The sequence below is a fragment of the Ornithodoros turicata genome, chromosome 1, assembly GCF_037126465.1.
Source record: "Ornithodoros turicata isolate Travis chromosome 1, ASM3712646v1, whole genome shotgun sequence".
Classification (NCBI taxonomy): Eukaryota; Metazoa; Arthropoda; class Arachnida; order Ixodida; family Argasidae; genus Ornithodoros; species Ornithodoros turicata.
The window spans coordinates 163,779,734-163,803,088 of record NC_088201.1 but is presented as its reverse complement, the minus strand read 5'-3'; the positions used below and the strand labels follow the sequence as shown (position 1 = coordinate 163,803,088).

At 43.4% G+C, this 23,355-nt stretch overlaps 1 protein-coding gene across 1 annotated transcript; it reads right to left on the bottom strand.

The window, feature by feature from the left end:
- Positions 1-697: 697 nt before the first annotated feature.
- LOC135378730 (uncharacterized) lies at positions 698-15,817 on the bottom strand. The gene is made up of 13 exons (XM_064611816.1): positions 15,646-15,817; positions 12,321-12,518; positions 11,945-12,127; positions 9,814-9,942; positions 9,153-9,281; positions 7,872-8,000; positions 6,069-6,152; positions 5,844-5,972; positions 5,564-5,647; positions 4,819-4,917; positions 3,087-3,298; positions 2,673-2,832; positions 698-1,418 (listed from the first exon to the last, which is right to left on the bottom strand). Exons 1-11 carry the CDS (start codon positions 15,647-15,649, stop codon positions 3,108-3,110), a joined length of 1,359 nt encoding a protein of 452 aa, XP_064467886.1. The 5' UTR covers positions 15,650-15,817; the 3' UTR covers positions 698-1,418; positions 2,673-2,832; positions 3,087-3,107.
- Between the last annotated feature and the right edge of the window lie 7,538 nt (positions 15,818-23,355).

Sequence of the window (23,355 nt, the reverse complement as noted above, 5' to 3'; positions counted from 1 at the left end):
AGCGAACGAGGATGCGAGTCTGCCAAGCCACATGGGAAAAAGAAGTCCGTGACGTCACACTGTGGGTCGTAGTTTTCCAAACCAATCTAGCAAGAGCAAATTTTTTTTCAGCGTTCTAACAGTGAGCACGGTGCGTATGTAATATGGTTGAATACTTCTGAAAGACTGTCACAACACCTTTAAAAACATCAATTAATAGAGGCACAAGACTTCATAAGTAAACAGAAAACGGTTGAGAGCACTAAATAGTTTAATTAGCAGAAAAATGAGACTTTCGTGCAGTAGGCTGCACTTCTTCAGATTTGAGGACCTGTTACGAATAGTCAAGAATATATCAACCCAAGGCGCAAAAGAGTAGAGGGTGAGGGTTGAGAAGGATACAAACAAATGTACTACACAGGAGGCGGCTAGACAAGTTGGGGCAGACATAGAGACAACGTAGCAAAACATATGAATGGACAAAACGGCCGCTGTGTCCATTCATATGTTGTGCTACGTCATCTGAATGTCTGCCCCAACTTGTCTAGCCACCTCCTGTGTAGTACATTTATTTGTATACTTCTCAACCCTCGCCCTCTATTCTTTTGTGACTAGGGTTGATATGTTCTTGACTATTCGTAACAGGTCCTCAAACCTGAAGAAGTGCAGCCTACTGCACGAAAGTCTCGTTTTTCCGCTAATTAAACTATTTAGTGCTCTTGACCGTTTTCTGTTTACTTGTGAATCGTTATCGCCGGAAACTTGCACATTGTTTTTTCATGTTCTACGATGCACAAGACTTCCTCAGTTACCAGCACCAGCTTGTTTTGCCTCCCTGAATCTCTCTGTTTATGCCCATCCACATATCACCCCAGTGTATTCACTGGTACGTAGGCCTGCAGTGAAGAAACCCAAATTTAATAATTTCCACAAATCAAAATTTTGCATACAGCCAGACCAGTGATCATTGTGGAACCTCTGATACCTCTAAAATTAAGTTAAACAGCTCTGGCATATATAAAACAATAGGCTCAAGACTCATTTATGACGCAAAAAAAGGGAGCTTTTGTCCAAACTGTATATGTGCCTCATACACAGATAACAAATCCAGTATTGTAATTATGGGAGCTGCAATGGTGCTCTTGTTATGTGGCAGCTGACAAGCATGTACCATACAGTGATTACTGCACCATGCCTCCGACATTAAATCCACGGGGTACCTCTGGCACGTACGTGGGCCCACAGTGCTGTCCAAGTAGCAGATTTCACAAGTATGCCTTCAAAAGACTACGTACAGTCCTCACTGAATGATGCTGTGCGCTGTGCTCCAGTCGATTTCCGATCATGGCGTTCCTTCGCGTGACGGAGCCATGATTTAATGTGGCCTTCGATTTCACTGTCCGTGGGATTTTTCAGTAGACGGTTTGACTTGATGCAACCTACACCAAACAATATAGTTAGAGAACTGAGCAGATGCCTGGAAGAGTGCTCTCCTACACACAAGACCACGTAACATTCGCTGCCACAATCTGCGTGTCCACGGTGTCTACCTCCTTTGTTTTAACGTGTGGATGTGCACAAATGTGTGGACGAATGCAATCTGTTTTGCTTTCCCTCGCTTCCCTTTGCCACTACGAATTAGCCCTGATCACAGAAATCAGCAAGTGTTCTTTTTTGTCTGCTGTCTGGCATGCACTAGCCGATAATTCAGGGGAAGTGACGTCAGTGCTCACAGCTGGTCATGCAGGATGTTTTCAAAAATTCATGCAATAACAAAATGCAGAAATGAGAATGCCATAAAAAATGGCAAAAATTTTGCCCAGTATTATGGGCTGCCTTGTACTAGCTACTCCATTAGCATATTGGACTGAATGTTCGTAAAGAAAAAGTCTATAATTCATTCTAATCATCGCATTAGTTATTAACAAAATGAAAAAGAAGCTGCATATTGTGCACAAGTGCTAATACCCAGCAAAAATGCATACAACATGAGACCGAAACTGGCCAATGGAGTACTGCAAATACTGCATCCTCAGATTATGTGTCGTTAATTAAAGTTCAAGCAACTGAAGACTGCGAAACAAAACATTCAACATCATCTTCTATATATCATTTTATCTGCACCACACTGTTGGCAATGCACAGTTTTCTTTTTGTTTGCTTTTTGCAAGCAGTCATGAGAAGTGCAGTGCCAATTAATTAGCATGGTGCAACTAAAATAATTTTTGGAAGAGGATATCAGGCCCCAAGTAGAAACAGTACCACCTAAGTAGACAGAAGTTTTTGGGTCTTATTTATTTTTTATTTTTTGCAAATTTGGGGAGGAGGTAAAAATGGGGCCAATAACTTCAGGTAGGAAACTTATCAGAAGACTGAACTCAAAGAGAAATCGGGCTGTATTGTAGAATTAACTTTGATCACACTGCTTACCCGGAGTTTTACAAGTATGCAGAGAGTATGCAAGTATGTATAAGTACAGGTCAATCGCATATTTTGCGAAATATTAGTACACACTGTTGCCTCGAGGTGCCCAGTTTACGTGCGATTTAGCAGGTTGGAATAGGGTTAAATGCCAAACAGGCGAACCTCCATTCGGGTGCAAAGTTGGGGGAAATTAGTGTTAAACCTTAAAGCTCAGGGCCTAAGCATAAGGCTAGGTTGCAGACAGTGTGACACACACAGGATGGACTTACGGAAAATTGCTTCACTGCATCGGAGGTCGCAAAACTTGTTTTTGCCTTTTCCACCTTTCCAGCTAAAGGCGGACGCTACTTCATCAGACATAAGTGCTCTCAGAAGCCTCTGTATGGCATCCCTGAGGTTCGTGCCACCAAACTGTTGGAGTTTCCTTATCTGGAAAGGATAGAACATGTGGTAGAACCCTGATGCAATACAGTCGAACCTTGTTACAAAGAGCACCTTTAGTACAAAATTATCGGTCACTGCGAGTTTCCTGTTAGATATGGTTGGTCACTCTTCATTTTTATTGGGAATCCGTTTTTATAACATAGTAGCTTCCATGCTTGGCAAATGAACAATCAGATATAGCACGATAACTTGTGGTTCCCGTGAGACTTAACTACAACGATGTTCAACTGTAAACTCACCAGTTTTGCCATCTCTTCTCCCTATGCCAGGGACAGGTCGAAGTCAAGAAATATGTTCAACTCTTCATGTGGCTGGAGGGTACTGGGGTCCTCAGGGTCGGTTGCATGTGGGCGACGTTCGACGGCAGACATGAGAGTATTGAGTTGTGAACTGTGATCCTCTAGGATAAGCCTCACAGCATGCAGGAGTCGCAGCACTTCGTTCTCAAATGCTGTAACAATAGCAAACAGTGTGAATCGTTAAGGTGAAAATGACAAATGCAACCTTGCTTCTGAGTTGTATTAAAGATCAAAAGTCTTGAGTAATGAGGAACAAACGTGCAGAGGGGAAGCCTGAGACCAGAAAAAGCATCTCATATTGACAGAGCAGGCACACAGGCAATATGCATTAACTGGGAAGGGGGATGCAAGTGGGAAAAGCAAATGTTCTAGGAGAAGACTCTACACTCACTGACCCCTGCTCTTAAGAAAGAACACATTTTTCATGTAGCAGACACAATCCAACACAGACAAATAATAATGGCACTGAAATAAAAATGTAACTCCAGAAGTCTGCATGCAAACAGGAAACAAAATGGCCAAGAAACATCTTAGTTTCATGGAGGGTGTTTCAGTTAAATCCCCGGGCTAAATATTTCGCAAACAGGGGCACCAATCGAAGAACTTACTTTTTTACGAGTATCTTTCTGATACCGCCTACAAGTGTGAATGATTGGGAGACGCTCATTATTTAAATAAAAACTCAAATGTCTCTCGTGAAAAACGTAAGTTCTAATGCTGGGCGATGTCAGCATTAAAATGGATGCTACAGCTACTGAGACCTTCAGTGAACACTTTTTAGAAAATTTGCCACCAGAGCGGGTCATTTGCTGCACTAATTAACTGGTTTTGGTTTACATATTTTCTGTCGCGGCTCTTCGCAGTGAAACGCGAAAGGACAATCTTCCACTCCCTTATCTACCAATGAATTACATGTTTTTGAGCTGTCTTTGCAACGAGAACTGAAGAAAAGATGCTGAAGAAAAGGTAACAGCCTCAGACAGCCTCCACACTCCTTCGAATGCTCGTATGCTGACTAATACGCGCACCTTTTGACTGATAGCGACACGCCCCGTGAGGAGATAAGGCACTTTTATCACCAGGTAATAATCATCTGGGTCGAGTGTAATCCCAGGTATTATGTTGCAAATGTTAATACCATAGCACAGGACCAAGGGCCAAAGGCTGTTTTTGTGCTAAGAGAAGTGTTCGTAAACGTACACAGGTTCCGTTGTAGCTATATTATGCCTCACTTTCATTACTAATAAATTATTCATTTGTTGGTAAATTACTAATAAATTACATAAACTAGACTTTTTTTTTCTGTGGGCACGACATATGTCGACATGTCGTGGTTATGGCAATGGCCCCCAACAGCACGGTACGCGCTGTGCTCGTACCACGTTCTTAATCGCACATGTTGAAGTAGTACTCCCACAGAACAAAGCACAGACAGCCAAGCTTAGCGTTTTCTTTGTTGTCACCAATAATTCATTATATCCGTGTTCATTGTAACGACGTTCAACTGTAATCTAAACAAAAAGTGCTGGCTTGCTTAAGTTCGAATTAACGAGAATGTACTGTACTGGTGAGCAGAAATTACCTTGTCATCTTCACACAATCGTGAGATGGACAAAGATCACGGTTAAATGAAGCATACATGCTGCACCAGTAGCACATGCCAAAGTCATACCTCCTGTTAATGCTGGGCTACTTCTAGCAGTAGATGAAGCAGACGACGACTGACTAATGTTCCGCTGCAGTGGGCTGTGAACAGTCGCACTATTGGTGTCTAAAATATGAAAAACAATTGCATGCTGTCAAGAGGCTAGTTCAACTAAGCCACATATATCTCAGTCCAAAAAGGAAGTTGCCTCGCAGCCTGCAACCACACACGAGAATGTGTATTGCTGCAGAAAACAGACCAGAAAGAAGATGGCCATTGAGTAGAGGTGTGCAATTAGTAATATTCTGAAGTACAAACAGTAAACAAAAATATAAAAGAAAAACCTCCTATGAACATTGAATCGAATATCACAGCCCTGCAAAACTGCTGACTGCGGCCTTAATACTGAATAGCCAGATCCAGGAACTTTGCACGGACACTACAAATATAGTACAGTTGGTTGCCAAAGGAGCAGGCACATGTCTTTGTACAGTGGTGTACTTCATGTACTTTCTGCTTGCATTTGTCACGTAGTTATAAAACATGTACTTCAAAAAATTTCAGCAATGAAATAGCGTTAGGCATTCATTAACCAGCCTCTCTTGACTGCACTTTTATGGTAATTTAGGTAAGAAAAAGTATTTTTCAGGTATTCGTTAATAATTCTGCATCATAACTGCATGCATTTGAACTGTTAACGATGGCAACCAGTGGACTAGAATCACAACTAATTGTACTCCAAATTGTCGTGACACCGGGAGAAATTTCTTACGATAAACATCTTGAGTACTTCCTCCATGGCGTAACTGAACAACACTTCGATGCTGCGCTCTTGAAACTGGCTCACAGACTTGCTCTAAAATAAACAAATGAAGTTTTTCTCTTGATATGTTTTGTTCACATTGGCATGGGCAGCATATGAAAAGTATCTCCACACTTCTGGTCCAAAACACCATCCTAAACATTGGTCCCTTCACCACGTAAACAAATGTTACGCACTCAAAATTGCAGCCTTCGTATTTGGTGCTGCTCATCCGTAAAGAGCGTTTTACCTTTGTCAACTGGAAACATGACATGGCTTGGAGATGGTGAAGCCATGTCTCTTAAAGTCATTTCAGAAGCCATCAGAGAAGATGGAAAATAAGCCACATGCCCAGTTGGGTTGCCAGTGACAGGAGGAGCTGGAATACAAGGAAGGAGAACCTAGCACCTGATCGTTGGCTCAACAGTTTTCGAGCTGATGCAGCGTATATTCATTTAGTGACGTGCATCCTCACCATACAAAGGTGTTGAACGACCTGAGTGGCACCCCTCACTGAGACTTCCTGTTTGCGACCACTGCACAGGATCCCCAAGACAATCTGCAGAAAAGAAAAATATCATGGAGTAAATTTTTCTTGCAAAGGGCCAGGGAGTCTAACTGAACTCCAACAACTGTCTGAAACAGTCACGTATTTACTCATATGTTGCACCCAAATTTTGATGCCTGAATATTGTTTTTTTTTTTGTATAATTATCGCAACAAAATTTCCCTGCAATCGTGAATACAAGTGTGAGAATGGGGAAAGTGTGTCCAGATTGTAAAACAGGAAAAGAAGGGGAGAGCATGAGGAAGAGATGGCAGAAAGCTGCATCATTTCAATATATTACTTCACGATTAATTGAAAGATGTCTGGGGAAAGGGCAAAATCTTTGCTGAGCTCCTACATTGCATGTCTGTTTGTCAGTCCGTAGCGCACATACGGTGATGGCAGTGATTACGTGATTGACATACTCTGTGGCTGGGGATGCACTTGAAGCGATTTCTGTTCAGTGAAGTGCACGAAACGCCGGCTATCAAATATCTTGGCCCCGCAAAATGTATGTAGCGTACGTGCTACAGATAGTGGGTCATAATGCAGGAAGATGCCAGTAAAGAAAATTTGAATGGAAAGCTGGCAGTGGCTGAAAAGGTCATGCAGGAGCGGGGTATGGTCCCGCAACGTTGCCAGTCTGATGCTATACTAATTAAGCTACCATGACACGACTCTCCAGCCATGTTCCAAACACCTTGCAGGATATGAACAGTACATGCTGTCTGGAACATTTCATGCTGTCTGCAACAAAAAATTAAAAAATAAAGAAATGCCCCCATGTGGTGGTAGTCTCAGCCAGAAGTGTGACAACTTGTGGCGATTACGAGTTGCGCACAAACTGCACAACAGCTCCCTTTCATTTTATTTCCCCGTGAGGTAGTATTGTAATTTACCATTGTGACAGCTGGCCCAGTCCCCCTACTTAATGTTTTCTTCACATTTTGGTATATTACGTTTGGGAAGCTCAGGTAGTGTATTTTACTACGATCCAGTTCTTATGGTTCAAGTTAACCAAATATACCCTTTTCATGATGAATGCCTTTAAAGGACGACGGAAGCGAAAATAGGCTGCAAAGCTCAAAGCCTCATATTGCGATGTGTACCAAAACAATCCGGAATTCGACTTAGATTTGCGTATATTAGTTGAAATGCCGCCACAATCGCGATATAACATTCGGCCGTGGAGCACTCTGAGCCCCTGGTGAGCGTCGCCGCGCCGCCATAGCAGACCACGGAAGTGACGCACGTTGTCTCTCCTGTTGGAGTTCCTGACTTTCATTTGGCGTTTCGGCGTACATCTAATTCCCGCTACGGGGAAAGAACGGAGACGAAGAAGAATGTACGAACCCATCTCTCACAGGATATATCGCCTTCAGACTTTCACGAGATCTCCGTATCGAACATCTTCAGGCGTCATTCAGAATTCGGCGTGTTTGTGCCGTTTACCGGGCAGCCGCACATGGAGCGCGAGAGATATTTGACGTCACGCGCTCCTCAGATTTTCCCGCAATGCTTGGCGCGCTCCATGGGCGATCGTGTCGGGTGGGCGGCCCAACGCGCTCGTAATCGTCAAAAATATGCCCATCCGTACAGCGTACTTGCAAAATACTAGTGGTACCATAATTTTACATAATATTTACACCTTGTTCGGTCCCTTTTTTGCAATGGACAAATTTCGCTTCAGTTGTCCTTTAAGTAAAGGGGTCACTCAATGACTGCTGCTACCTGTGCTTCCTGCAGACTGTGCGAGATTGCCAGATGAAAATGTCCTGTGTGCTAATGCACTTCGAGGAACTGTCGTTGACCATGAGTGGCACTCTGCTTGCATCACTGAAGTCGATTCTTGATGCAATTCTGGAATGTTCAGGATGCACACATTGTACTTAATTTCTTGCAGCCCACTGATCCTCCCATTACCATGAAATGCAGACACTGCACCACTGAATCGCTGGCTGTGGGTACCGTATTTCCACGCGTATTAGCCGCACCGCAGATAAGCCGCAGGACTCGTTTTTAGATACATTTTGAAATTGTTTTTGCAGATAAGCCGCACTCGCAGATAAGCGTGGGTAATACGACGCGACTGCTTTGTGCGTTAAACCAGTGATGCACATACAAAATCAACAGAGACGCTCAACACTCGTCAGCGCTGTACTCCCTGCCATCTGCCCTGTTCCCGTACTTGTCCGCGAAGTCGACGACTTTTAGTTTGAAGCCGCTGTCGCGGCTGTGCCTCAGCGTTGGAGCCAAGCCTCACCTCTACCTGCCGTGCCCACGAATGCTGCTGCTCTCGTCAAATGAGAACTGACGCTTAGCTGACCACGTTTTATCCTGATGACAGGTGTATTGAACCCTTCCTGTGGGTCTGCCGACAACGGAGACCGTGGGGAAGGCTACAAACCCTGTCCACATTCCGGTGTCGGCATGTTGTATAACAAAGGAGGTCAGTTTTAGTGTTCTACTAAGATCGGATTGTGCCCTTGTTGCATGTTTTTCCTGGATTGACGGGTTAGTCCACTCGAATGTGGAGTGGACTCGCCCCCGTTTGGTATTGTTCTTGCACTGGCAGGGCGGTCCTGTTTCGAAAAACATGAGGCACTGTCGGCCCTTTCGTTTAACCCGGGGTATGGGGAAAGTACAAGGGAAAATAGTCACGAGATAAGCCGCACCCACGGATAAGCCGCAGAGCGTCCGCGAAAAAAATAAATCGCGCATAAGCCGTGGCTAATACGCGTGAAAATACGGTACTCTTCTGTACACTACCCCCAGTTGTTCTAACTTCTGAAAGTTCAAAGAAGTACACTTGCTCAAGGAGACGGCTGCTGCAACACACCTCTTGTGTGAAAATTATTATACTGTCACACATTTTTATATATATTTTGTCAATTTAGTTCATTGGAAGCTCCAATCCATTTTACGGTTCCTTGGGATTTGAGTTCAACAGGTTTTGCTGCATCATGATGGGATGTCTCATGAGTAAACGGCTTGCCAGATGACTGCTCCTACCTCTGCTTCCTGCAGGTTGTGAGAGATTCCCAGATGAAAACGTCCTGTGTGCAACAGTACTTGGAGGAGCTGTCGTTGGCCTTGAGTGGCACTCTGCTTGCACCACAGAAGGCGGTTCATGATGCCATTCTGAAATGTTCAGGGTGCTCACATTATACATAATTCCTTTAAGCCCATGTGAAGACATTGCAAAGAACGAAGCATTCAATTCCAATGACTACACGAGCTTTTGCCCAGAAACGGGGTTTCTTCAGGTGATTTCTGACAGACACAAGATCGTATATGTACATTGGATGGTGACAGGCAGAAGCACACTGCAACGTGCACACATCAAGTGAGAGGAGGAGAGAAACAAATGTGTGATATAGTGAATAAAAAAAGAACACGAGAAGGAAAAACATGTTAAAGAAAAAGATAAAGGTATGCACACTGCTAAGAAATACAACGCTCAGAACCATGGGGAGAAGAGCCTGGTTTCAAGTGGGCTTGAGAGAGCGTCCACTGGCCATAGTTATACTAATCTCGGAACGTTAAAAGTACACATGCTCACAGAGACAGCTGCTGCGAAACACCTGTAGTGCTAAAATTGTTAAAGTGTCACACTTTTTTTATATTTCGTTCATCATTTTTTATAAACGGCTTGCAAAATTACTTCTCCTACCTCCGCTTCCTGCAGATCGTTTGAGATTCCCAGACGAAAACGTCCTGTGTGCTACAGTACTTGGAGGAGCTGTCGTCGGCCTTGAATGGCACTTTGCTTGCACCACAGAAGTCTGTTCTCTGTGCAATTCTGGAATGTTCAGGATGCACACATTATACTTAATTCTTTGCAGCCAACTGGTCCTCTCATTACCATGAAATGCAGACACTGCACCACTGCATCGCTGGCTGTGGGTACTCTGCTGTACACTACCCACAGTTGTTCTAACTTCGAAAGTTCAAAGGAAGTATAGACAGCTGCTAATACACGCACTAGTGCAGCATTGCTTCTCAGTCAAGTCAGGGCTCAGCCCTGTTTGAGGGGTCAGCGCCTGGATTTTTATACCAATATTCTTTTTTGTTTTGTCGTATTACTGCCAGTCATTGTCAGAAACCCACAATTTAGCATTGCCCCAGATAATTCGGAGTGATTTCTATGGGCGTGCAAATGCGTATTCAAGGAGTAAGTCAGGAATGTTTATGCGTAAACTGGGCCGAAGCACGTCCTTACAATGATCCTCCATCGTTATTCAGCTTAGAAGAAAAATACTTTGCAGAGCTGATGTGGTCATTCTGATGAACCGCAAGCAGTGACAAGCTGGCTTCACTCTTGCTCTATGCACCACCCTAAGACTGTTGCACACAACTAAACAGTCTCAGAGTGGTAGGGATCTTCCCAGATTTTGTCAACAAATCTTTTACCTTTGCTTCCCCTTCAACTATTCCAGACGAATAATAAACGACTTGCGTGTGTACGAAATTTTGTCCACCTTTGGTGGTCTGACATGTCACTCTGTAACGTTAATTAACGGAGGTGTGCAAACACCAAAATTCTCAAATACAAGTGCTAAAAATAAAATCCATTCTCTGAGTACCGAATTGACCGTCAGGGCCCGTGAAAACGTTTGCTGCAGCCTTAACATTGAAGAGTCAGGTCCAGGAATTCCATTGAACAGTCCAGGTCCACTACTACAAGTGTCGTAATGGTACATATGAGAGTGGCAGATATATAACACAAATAGGTTGGGCACATGGTTTTCTGGATGTGCTTTCTTTTGTGAGAATCAAGAGTAAAAGTCTGAATGTATTTCAGGACTCTTGACACAGGATAAAGACGAGTAATTATACTCTGGTCCACACTGTGCTGCAAAAAAGAATAAAACACGAAATCTGCCACATGGCCAGACAGCCACTGTTGTGCCTTAAAGCCCGCTTTGCACAATGTGTGAGGCGAGGCCGAAGTGCGGTATTGCAAGATGTCAGGGACATTTTCCGACCTCAATCGGGAATCGTGCTAGGGAAGTGCCAAATGGGACATTTTCCCGAAATTCCACGCAAATTTTATCAGGAATGATGGCACCCCATTATCTGAAATTTTGGAATAATTAAAATTCACAAATATGAATGACATTCAAATAACATTTGGAGTATTTTTCAAAATTTATAATATTTGCACACCTCTATGAATTAGCTATTCAAGAGGATCTCTATAATCGAATTGGATCTCTGCAAAGCTCACGCACACCATGAAAGATTAGAAATGCACCTTCCACATGCCAGTGGTTTTGTGGGCTGCGGAGTACAGGGGTTCGTGGTCATTAGACAAAGAACACGACAGGTGTCAGTGTTTTATCAAAGGCTGCGCAAAATCACAGAATCGTTATGTGTTCGTTGTCTACAGACACCAGACAGTATGTTGCGGGCAATGGTAAAGAGCTTTAAGGGGGATATCGCGGGGTGTCATATCTGAGACAAAGATGAGTAGGAACACCTGCATCTGATGAGCTTAGCTGTGGCTTTTGGGACCTATGAAATAACAGTTGTGGGCAGACAACTCATCCAGATTGAATGAGCTGTTCTCATTCAATCTAGTCAGAGCCTAACTATGGGGTGTGAGTCCCCCCCACTAAGTTGCAATACAAAATGGGTTCCTCTAAGTCGGGCAACGAAAGCAAACACTTCTTCTGCATGCCAGAAGTTCGGAACCACTGCCATATACCAGAACCTTGGCATTTTCTGCATGTGCTGCTGCACCTTTTTGTAAATGTGGGCCAAATGTCTGCATGAAGCTCGTATGATCAGTGTTTACTTACCTTGGTTACGAAATGCTGTGATGTCAGGGGGTGCAGGCAATATGGGTTCCGCATCACTCTCAGAGTCGCTGGCGCTGATGAGTCGTCGCCGCTTCTTTCGCACTCGACAGTGGTCGATATCCGACTGCAAGTCAGACGTGTTCTCAGCATCGAGAAGTTTCCGTCTCGCTTCTTCGTATGTACCTAACGGAGATTAATGTACATCAATGAGTAGAAGAACAAAACCGTGCATCCACAGTCAGCATATCCTCAACTGAAACCATGCCAAACTGCCTTTTTTTCTTTCCTGTACTCGTACAACCAATATCCAGGCTAAATAAGGAAAATACAGAGGCTTCGTAACAGGCAAAGACACAACACCAAAGCCAGAACTTACGAAATCTGCCGATTACAATGCATGGCACCCGCTTCCAGTTTGGCTGTGGAACCTGTCCCCTGATGATCAAAGAGCGCAGTTTGCTTGGATTTTTCTCAGGTGGCCACCAGCAGAAGTTACCGTCGACCCAGCATGCATGAGCAACAGCCACATCATTGTCCTCCGCAGGAAATTTTATAATTACAAAATCTAGTTCATCTGCAAGAATCAAAAGCAAATATGTATAAATTCCAAGCCTCAAATGTTTATGTATGGCCATCACAAAAATGTCTTACATTTACATGCCTAGTGACAGATATTTTACAGGACTTTACTACCAGGTGTGGAGCAATGGGAACACGGCCCATTTGTCATCCACAGGGAGCATGACGCATTTTGATGAAACATCTTCCAGAGGCCATGTGCTAATGTCAGAGCACTCAGACGCCAAATAGATATTGAACGCAGATGACGGACAAGGGAAGGTGTACAAGTCAGCAAGAGATAGGAACTTCCTTCCTATGATGCATGCTCTCCTTGTGCTGGAGTAGAAGGCAATGTTCAATATTTCAATCACACTGCCATCTGTCAACATGCAGCAGTTGTCACCAGTGCTTCTTCTCAAGGCATAGTTGGCAACAGCAACCATGCCATATTGTGGACTTTCACAGCAATGTGGAAGAGGCCCATCATTGTGCTCGAGACTGAAGGTTGTTGAACTCTCACTGTTCACGTCACCGTCAGTAGGAAGTTTCCTTTCCTCCGTTACACGCTTGAACAGTTGTTCAAGAGGCTGCTTCGGTTTTCGCAGCCAGTCTTTCACTTCTGTCATAAAATTTTCAAACGGGAACGCACTCCTCCTGTCGACAGGCCCATGACGCTGAACGTCACAAGCCAGGTGGAGCAACCCGTGAACGTTGTAGGAGACGCGATCTTCCCCGTAGATCAATGCAAACGTTGTTACAAAATAGCGCAACAACTCCTTGGCGTACTCGATGTGCCCAACAATGTGCCGTGCACTAGCTAAGATCGTAAGCGCGCAATGCAGCACCATGAAGTTGTGGTACATGCTGGATGGAATGCCAGTAGAAAAGACAACAGGTCCCGTGTACAGAATTATCTGCCTGAACTCGGTCGCCTTCCAGGTGTCAATCTCATTGAAGCTTCTTGGCTTCCTCATAAAGTCAGAGCCCAGATGTTTCCGAAGCCTTAGGTATTTTTGTGACAACTGAAGGCACGTAGTTGGGCTCTGCCTGTGGCGAGTTTTGGCAGAGAACCACAAGTGCAGCAGTTTCCGTACGACTCCAAGACACACAAGGTGCATGTAGTCGAGCGGAATACAGTCTATCATGTCAATAGGAAGTTCAGTGAGGATAGTTTGTCCAACATGGTGCTGCCTCTGCAGAAGGTCTCTGAAGCTGTCGTTCGTCCTTCCTTCTCCAGTTACAACAGGGAAGCACACTCTACCATCTCTGTGCTCACCCTTGACATCACACTTAGTGCAGCTGTAGAACCCGCTGTGGCTCTTCACGGAGAGGATGTATGCTCTGGCAGGGGCGTCACAGACAATTGCTGCCACTCTGACTCTCACCAACTGGTCCTTTATCTCAAGGCCGCTCAAGAGGACATCTTGAAGATCAGTTACAAAAGGCTGCAGGAAAACATCTGCATCACGTGGCTTTGCCATCCCATAAAATACACCCACAAAAAACGGCTTGCCTTTGCCGCAGTTGGCCACCCTGCAAAGAATGGGCCAGAACTGGCCCCTTGTGCTTCGTGTGAGGGGAAGCCCATCAATGTTAAAAATCAGGGAAAGGGTGTCTGGGATGTGGTGAGCATTCTGCAGCGAGTATCGCAACCCTGACGTCAAGCCAAAGTGACAGTACTTTCCTGCGCCCATCTCAACTACTGCTGTGCTCTCTCTCGGTGTTTGAAGCAGTGTCCTGGCGCAGCGAGGCAATGAATCATGACAGGGATGGGTGCGCAGATGCTTTAGAAGAGAAGTTAGATGACTATGTGGTGTCTTAGTTTTTATGCTCCATAACCTCAGTCCTTTGCTGAAATCATCACCCATCACTCCTGGAACCGAAACTTGCTGGGGAGTGCTGAGAGATGGGTGCACCTGTGGATTTGCAGGCATATCTTGCGGGGTAGAACTGAAAGCAGTCGGTGAAGCATGCCCAGTGTGTTCTGAGAGCACTGATGAGCCTTCAGATGGAATTATGGGGTTGTCAACACTGGTGGCAGCAACCCCTGTTGGCTGCACAGGCTGGGCTTGATTCTCTGGTGCTACATCCTCTTTAGCAGCTACCAATGTGCTGCTGGTTGCTGCTGATTGCCCAGCGCCACGTGAACAGACCACAGGAGTCAGATGCAGCACCTTCTGGGTACTCCGTGCCACCTCACGTTGCACATGACGCAGGAACGTCTTCCTTGCAGATTTAGGCATCTTTAAATTTGAATAATTTTCAGACTAAGTCACCAACATTAATTGGAGGCTATCAGAAATGTGGGATTACATTTACATCCACGAAATGCAGTCAATGTTGGACTCGAGAGAAGACGTACAGAAAACAGCTGAGAGTAAGGCTAGATGATGACAGCAAAAAGACTACTATTAAGCTAGCCTCGACTACTCAGGCCACGACGTATCCTCAAGTTGCTACTGGACCGTGAATGCCACAATATGGCAAAGACGACACAAGGAACTCTGCTGGTAACACATGCTTTGCTAGTGCATCCACTGTACCATAGTCACTGACTCACAGTGCCTTCACACGTAAAACAGTGGCACTGCATCCCACATTTAAATATGTGCACAGCGAATATTGCCAACAATATTAAATCAGAATACCAAAGGGCATTTACCTTCAGTTTCCAGCACTTGACACCAAGTCAAACTATAACGACCGTTCTGTAAATCGAAATTGCAACTGTTGAATTCTCAGCAGAGTGCAACAAAGACGCGGGAAATCATTTTCTAGCACCAAAGGAGCATCTGACGAAAAGCGAAATGAACGACTGCGTAATAAGTAAAAAGAGATACTGACTAATAACATGACAATAAGCACCATCCCCCCGAAATCCCCGAGCCCCAGCATCCGCGCACTACGCAGTACATGTAAAGACAAGTACTGTGTCTGAAACTTCCAACAGGAACTACGATAGTAATTAGAGTGAGTCGAAAACGTCGCCTAACTTTGCGACCTAATGACCACGGGATGGTATTCATCACGGCACCATAATGTGTGTCGGTGTACTTTTATGAAAACAGGTACTTACAAATTTTATTACAATACATGTACTTTCGAAATGGACGCACGCGTTGGTCAGGCTCATCACTCACCCATTACGACGTTCCAGTTAACGCACGAACCTTCCTGACCTTAAGGTCACGACACGACGTTTGCTGACACGAGAGCGGTGAAAAGACTAGGTGCTGACAACTAAATGGGTTTCAAGAAACTTATAAACTCATATCAAACAGGGAACGGGAACCCTCAACGGACACACATCGTGCGCGCGCAAAGTTGCTTGGCTTTGGATTGGATTGTCGATGATGGTGATGATGGCTATGGCTGTGTGCCAAGGTAGCCAGCGCACCGCCGCTTAAGCGCGCTTAAAATGACGGGCATGGACCACATATTGACTAAACAGCACAATTATACGTACATTTCTTGAAATTTATTTTCTTTTTTTTTTTCTGAACGATATAGATGAAGACGAAAGGAGCGAAGTTAGAGAACCGCTGTGGCATATGTTCAATATACTGACTGGCCGTCAATGGAGAATTTAATTTGCATTTTTTCGAATGTTCCTGGGTATATTGGCGTTCTACTCTGTATTCGGCAGATTTCTAGTCGCGAAGAGATCGGTGGGAGAGCAGTGCGGGTACCACCGGCGTCTTTTCTCCAGATCAGGTCCCACGTCAGCCGCAAAAGGATGTTCCGCAAGTAATCCCATCAAAATATCCCTGGCTGGTCCCCACAAAGTTTCAACAGGAGATTTTCCGATTCGGGATATTATGGGACCGCGAGGACATCCAGGGGCCGATACGTGTTATCTGGGTTCAAGGCAGCCGATGACGAAATGGAAGGTCACCTGACGATAGAGAAACATGCGATGTGCATGCATGAGATGAAGATGCAAGTGAACGGCCTGGAAGCGGAACTCCGCCAGGTGCGTGAAGAGTGCAGTCGTGAGAAACAGGAGCGCCAAAGAGAAGAAGAAAAACACAAGAATGAGCTCAAAATTCGAGACGAAGAGCTCCGGAAGCTTCGAGAGGAATTTGAAACATTGCTGCGACATTTCAGCCCAAGCTGAGACAATGCGCGAGAGGATATTTTCTTGATGACATTCAGATAAGTTACGCATTTCAAGTCCCGCACCTCTTTTTCGCATTTCTTCCCGATTTCTGGACCAAACGAATACGATACAGCGGGACAGGTAGATTGGTACTTAGGTTGAGTACTAGCGTAGTATAACAAAGTGCTTAAAAGCCGGATATATTTGTATGTTTTCCAAAACGTTCCTCGCATGCTTTCGAATATCATGGTCAATCACCTACGTAGAATTGCTTGTAGTGTTTTCTGCTAGAGACACGCATATTGTAGGGCCCGTCAGATGCTTTTGGGGCAATATTTCCTTTTATTTTCTTTCGTCGCTATCCTCTGTTATACTGGAAACATTTTCTGAATAATACGTTGCACGTTCCGTACAGGAAGAGGCAGTAAACGTTTTTACTTCGTAGCGCTACGTTTGTGTATGTCGCTTTGTATTGTAAAACGATATAATGCACGACATGCGATCATAATCGGAACATAATAATCCACCTCTAGACGTAGTTTACAAGGTCGTGTATGATAAGTATTGCAATAAAGTGGTGTCTTTTAGCCAAGCTTATATCTCTGAATAAAATATTTCTACCAGAGTACGTGAAATATACCAGGCTTTATATGTGGAGATTTTTAGGTTTTTTTTTTTTTTAGTATGGATACCTTCCTGCTTTCGGATGGTGGCGATCGATCCACATTTTCACGTTTTCTATTAACTTCCAATAACATCGAAGTATCAATTTAATAGATTTAGCGTGAACATGACTATTGTGGTCACTAGTGAAAATTGACTTCACCTCACATCAATTGTTATTTTTCTGGTGCCCATGAACGACCGTAGTCTGAACAGCAACGAAGCGTAACTATGTTAATGTTACAGTCGTAATGGCAGACGTCGTCAATCTCTGTAAATTATTGATAATGAAAAAAATATTGATATTACATTCTCGATGAGCGAATTAAAGACAGTCATCAGACGTGTTAAATAACACTGACTGCGACACTTTCCAACATAAATAACGGGAGAGTATGTCAGTGGGGACGTTAAAAGAAATAGGTGAGAGAAAATCGGAGCAATGAACCACAGTGAACTATGTTTTCCAAAATGATCTCAAGTTTTGCTTCTTTTCATTTTCTTTTTTTATTTATGTAGTCGTAAGATGTGGCGATGCCAGTGCCCGTCGTAAGATATCGCAATGAAACTGTATAAGAAAGCTTCTGCTAGCGCATTTCATTAATATTTCGCTGAAATTATGTTGAAGTTCTTCGTCCTTCAGACCTTCCTTCTCCAGCACCTGACTCCTAATGAAATACATTCTTTCGGCTCCAATAGACTACGATAAAGTTGATAAGTCGATAAGTAAATTTTAAAAAAATTGAGAAATTTAACTCGGCACCCGGCCAATACTCCTACTCCAAAAAGAAATACAAATAAACTTTTAAGAAGAGGAAGAAGAGAGACGTGTCGTAACACGCGCACCCACCAAAACGTCATCGTGGAGCCACAGTTAGATACAAAGTGATAACACGTGCGCAACATCAACGACAGCGCAATAGCAACACCAAGGCACATGGTACAGCGGGAACAATCACATCACACACAGACAGTGTACATAACCTTGTAAACGGATTCCAAAGAACACTTTGCAATAAAGTAGTAATAGCTGCGGCCCAGTAGAACAAACAACAACTTTATTTCAGGATAATGGGGGGGGGGGGGTTTCATCGCCGGGGGCGATACTCTACCCCACTGCTGGAAGTGAAGCAGGGAATGAATGAATGGGTCCCGTTACAATGGGGATCGAAGTCCTGTGGCGTCCTAAAACGCGAGGAGAGCCTTGAGGACAGGGCGTTGGTGAGCTGGATTCGACCAGAGCCCAAGCAATTTGGTGAGGGAGAGGGGACGGGAGTCGAGCTCTTTGAGGGAGGTAGAGAGTACGGAGCGGGAAGGGCGGTAGTCTGGGCAATGGAGAAAAATGTGCTCGATATATCAGCACCGCAGTGACTGCAGTGGGGAGAGTTAACGTGTCGCAAGCGGTAGCGCCGCTGTTCTGTGAAGGCCACGTCGAGGCGCATTCGATGAACTAAAGCGGCGTCTTGACGAGAGATACGTGTTGGCATGCGGAATGCGAGCGCTGGGTCAACCCTGCTCAGTATGGCGAGGGGTAGTATGTCAGTGGTCCGTTGGCGGGTAGCCAGAGGAGGCACAAGGCTTTGAAGGATGGACCGCCGATCGCCTCTCAGCAGGGCAATACGCGTCCGTGTCCGAGACGAGAGAGCTGCTTCGGCGGCGCTGTCCGCCAGTTCATTTCCTTCGACACCGCAACGGGCGGGAATCCATTGGAGAGTGAGTCTATGTCCTGCTTCGTAGACAAGTTTGTAAGTGGGTAACACATCCTTAACCAACGGGGCGAAGGAGCCTCGGATGCAAGAATTTTCAATTGCTTGCAGCGCAGATGCTGAGTCAGTAAAGACCACCCAATGTACTTCAGACTATTGTTCAATCAAGAAATCAAGAGACACAACTAATAATAAAAAAACTCGCTAGGAAGCCAGCGAGCTGGTGAAGATGATGCATGATGTAAAACGCCGAGACTAGGGAACACGAAGGGACAGACACAAACACGAAGTCTGAGACTTCGTGTTCATGTCTGTCCCTTCGTGTTCCCTAGTCTCGGGGTTTACATCATGCAACAACTAACAAATCATGCATACATAATAACAAACTCACAAAATATCAATCGAGTGAACATCTGAAGCAAAGAGAGAAAGCCAAGTTTATCAGTGATAGAAACAATACTCATTCGAAAACGAGAAACAAATATAATTACATCATTTTTATCATAACTGTGCAACAATAATTTCTACACGCAGAAGCCACAAACAAACAACACATCTAAAATGCAAGTTAATGTAAAAGTTTTCTACAGAGGAAATCAACACACGCAACTCAAAAATACCTTCCCAACTAGTAGAATATTTTTATTAATATCCGTCGAGTGATCATCTGAAACAAAGTCAAAGCAATAATTATTTCAGGCACACATTTTCTAAACAAGCAGCTCGAATACATCACAGAAACATGTCTTTTTCATTCAGGACACACTAGTGGATTCGAAAAGAGAGGGAAGCCGCCAACCATAAAGTTCCACTACCCTTTCGCAAAGGTTACGCCCACCGGGAGTATAGGTAGTATAGTATTCTCCAGTGGTCTTGGTACACAATGTAGTTGAAAGCCGTAAACTCGCCTCCCGCACACCCAAGTCAAGATAGGGAGGGACGGATTCTAGTGTGGCCTTTGTACACAGCAGAGACTATGGAAGCGTACATTTTTCCTTACACATCGCATCTTTTTATAAATCATTTGCTATAATTCTCACAGCAGTATATTATTAATATTCTAAACCTCATGACATAAATTTTTCAATAAAATCAGCACAGATATGATTTAATTAAGTGTAGAAGCACACTAGGAAACAGAACAAGCAAGGAAGTTTCAGCGAAGAGATGCACAGATTTTGTACTAGTTACCATAGGTCACGGGAAGACATGATAAAAAGCTGTTTCGAAGAAGAAGAGCTGCCAAATGATTCTATTATTCTACTATCACAGCATTTCAATACGTCCTAGACATGGTCGTATTCGGAGATATGGTACAAATTATGGAATTGAAGGTCCAAGAACTTGTATGCCGAATCTACAAAAGTTATGAAAATATTTGTACGTCAACATCGGATGGGCCACTGGAATTGATGGTCGAGTTTTTGAGGTTTGCTAAAGAAGAATTGGAGTACACTAGACCAGATGTAATTGCAATCGTTGCAATGGGCATTGCATTAGTCAAGAAAGCAATGTGATCAAACTATCATATATAAGCATTCTATACGGCACGATTCATTACGGATTTGTTGAAATTACACCTGACAATTTGAATGGAAAGTACATAAAAAAATCTTATCACGTGATATGTTCCACTTCAGCGTCTACACAATTATTTGGTCCTGCCAGTTCTTGCAATGATGGCGAGTGAGCAGAAGTTCAAAATTGTCGTACAGGGTCTGATGTATCATCACTTATTGAAACGCAACAAACATATCAATTGTGGTGGACCACCGGACGATTTTCATCTAATACTCTCTTGTACGTCATTCAAGAATCTTCATACAAAGAAAGGCAACATCAATAAGAGATTGTGCAAGCTCGACGCTACAAAGTTGAAGTTGCTGAAGCGATACAAACGCGGCGACAACGTATCGATTGTATTAATCAACGCTGGATTCAAGCAGCCAATTTTAAGACATCATTATATAATGCATTCTCAATTCATCAATCAAGACAGCAAACGAAAACTTCAGAGTTTGGAATAGCAATAGGTCGAAATTGGAATAGGTCGAAATAAACAAGTGTATAACTGAAATAATAAATGTAATCTTTGTCATCCATGTAATGAATTCTACGCATCGCAACGAAAACAGCTTATATTTAGTATGGTTAATTGAACACAATGATTCCAAAGGAAACGAGTATTCCACACTATGTACAAGGATCCTCGCATGAAAAAAGCACTCACAAGCAGAGGGGTTTACACGACTACACTCTGTACAACATCGAGATCCGAAGGATAGAATTGTAGGAGAAGAATCGCTAATTGAAATTTAGAGGCATGTTACATCAATCTTTGTTTACAAAAGAGGATCACTAATCTTATGCGAAAGCCTATCATATTTGTGGCGGAAGTGTGTTGCCGCGTATCCGCCAGGTGGCGGAAAAGAAAGAAGTGGGACCGAGGTGAAGAGGAGGAGGAGGAGGAGGAGAAGGACATCAGTACTGTCTGTGGCCAACACTGGACGGTTTAAGTAGTCTTAATAAACTACTGGTAACTTTGACTACGTTACAATATATTGTGAATTAAATTGCACAGTGTATATATTTCTCAACCTGTTGGACAGCTGACAATATATGTTGAAAGGAATCTATTCTCAAATGACGCGATGCAAGTGAAGGATTTTGCAAGCATGACGCGCAGGCGGAGTCTACTATTCTAATTATCGTCACACGCAGCACACAAACGCAATCATATTTTGGGAGAATCGAATCACACAACTGTCGTCACAAATGGTTAACCACTACACAACGAAGATGAGCACTATGCATAAACACAATGGAAGATATGTAACCTTAATTATAATAAGCAAATATTCGTTTTGCGAACTTAACCAAGCACACAGCACAGATCAGACATAAACATAGATCCAATTCACAAAATGTACCTAAGGTTTGCCGTAGCCATACTGAAAAACTACCACCAAAATACAAAAACAAAAATATCCATAGTGTCAGAGCATACGGGACACTACAAATGGAAAGGGCATACTTTAATTTTCGAGGTTTTTAGCTCATAATGCGGCAAAACGCAAACTCCACACCAAAGATCATTTTCCTATTTAATTTTTTCACAGTCAAAACTGTACACTCTTTCTTACAATTTTTTAAATATATAGATTAAAACGTTGTCCATATAGTCACACAGCCTATACAGGGTATTTGATTGTGCATTAAATGTTAAACTTATCGGATCACTTCTAGGAGCACTGGAGACTACCGCACATCAGTAATTGTTTAATTAAAGTTTGAACAGGTGCTGCAATTGGCGGACTGTGTTGAAGAAAGTGTAATTTCACAATACGCAAGCTTTAGCTCGCTCACTTTGACGAGCACTCTTTCACGATGACAGAGAATTTGATCGAATGGATTGATATTTTCTATATACACTATAACATAATGCGAATTCTTTATGTCGCGGATATTAAAAGTTACGAATATTTTCCGAACGAAATTTACTTAAAACTCGAAGAAAGGGTCACCCGCGTCCTCGAAGACGTTTTCGGAAAAAGCAACACGCTCGCGTGCGGTACCGCGTTAACGCGTGGGGCGCAGAATCGCGTTCGGTTTCGGGTACGGCATTGGGGAAACGCGGCCCCGCGTGTTGCCGAAACGTCTTCGAGGATGCGGGTGACCCTTTCTTTGAGTTTCAAGTAAATTTCGTTCGGAAAATATTCGTAACATTTAATATCCACGACATAAAGAATTCGCATTATCTTACAGGGTGTATAGAAAATATCAATCCGTTCGATCAAATTCTCTGTCATCGTGAAAGAGTGCTCGTCAAAGTGAGCGAGCTAAAGCTTGCGTATTGTGAAATTACACATTCTACAACACTGATCATAAATCGCAACACCTGTTCAAATTTTAATTAAACTCTTACTGATGTGTGGTAGTCACCACTTCTCCTGAATGTGAATCGATAAATTTGAGCATTTAAGCCACAATCAAATATCTGGTATAGTATGTGTGAGTATATGCACAAGTTTTTAATCTATATCTTTAAAAAATGCAAGAAATAGCGTGCAGGTTTGACTTTGAAAATTTAAAGAAGAAAATTATATTTAGTGTGGAATTCGAATTAGTTTTACAACGTTATGAGCTAAAGACTTATAAAATTTAAGTATGGCCTTTCCATTTGTACTGCCCGGGTGCTATGACACTAAAATAATGTGATAGTTTTTCTGTATGGCTACGGGAAATCTCGAGTATATTTTGTGAATTGGGTCTACGTTTATGTGTGACCTGCGCTGATCTGCTTATTATAATTAATATAACATATCTTCCATTGTGTTTATGCATAACGCTCATCTTCATTGTATACTGGTTAAGCATTTCTG

Coding starts and splice junctions, on each gene's coding strand:
- LOC135378730 (XM_064611816.1), bottom strand. Junction 12,128..12,320: donor CATTGTAATCGGCAGATTTC/GTAAGTTCTGGC, acceptor AATCTCCGTTAG/GTACATACGAAGAAGCGAGA. Junction 3,299..4,818: donor TAGCCCAGCATTAACAGGAG/GTATGACTTTGG, acceptor CTATTGTTACAG/CATTTGAGAACGAAGTGCTG.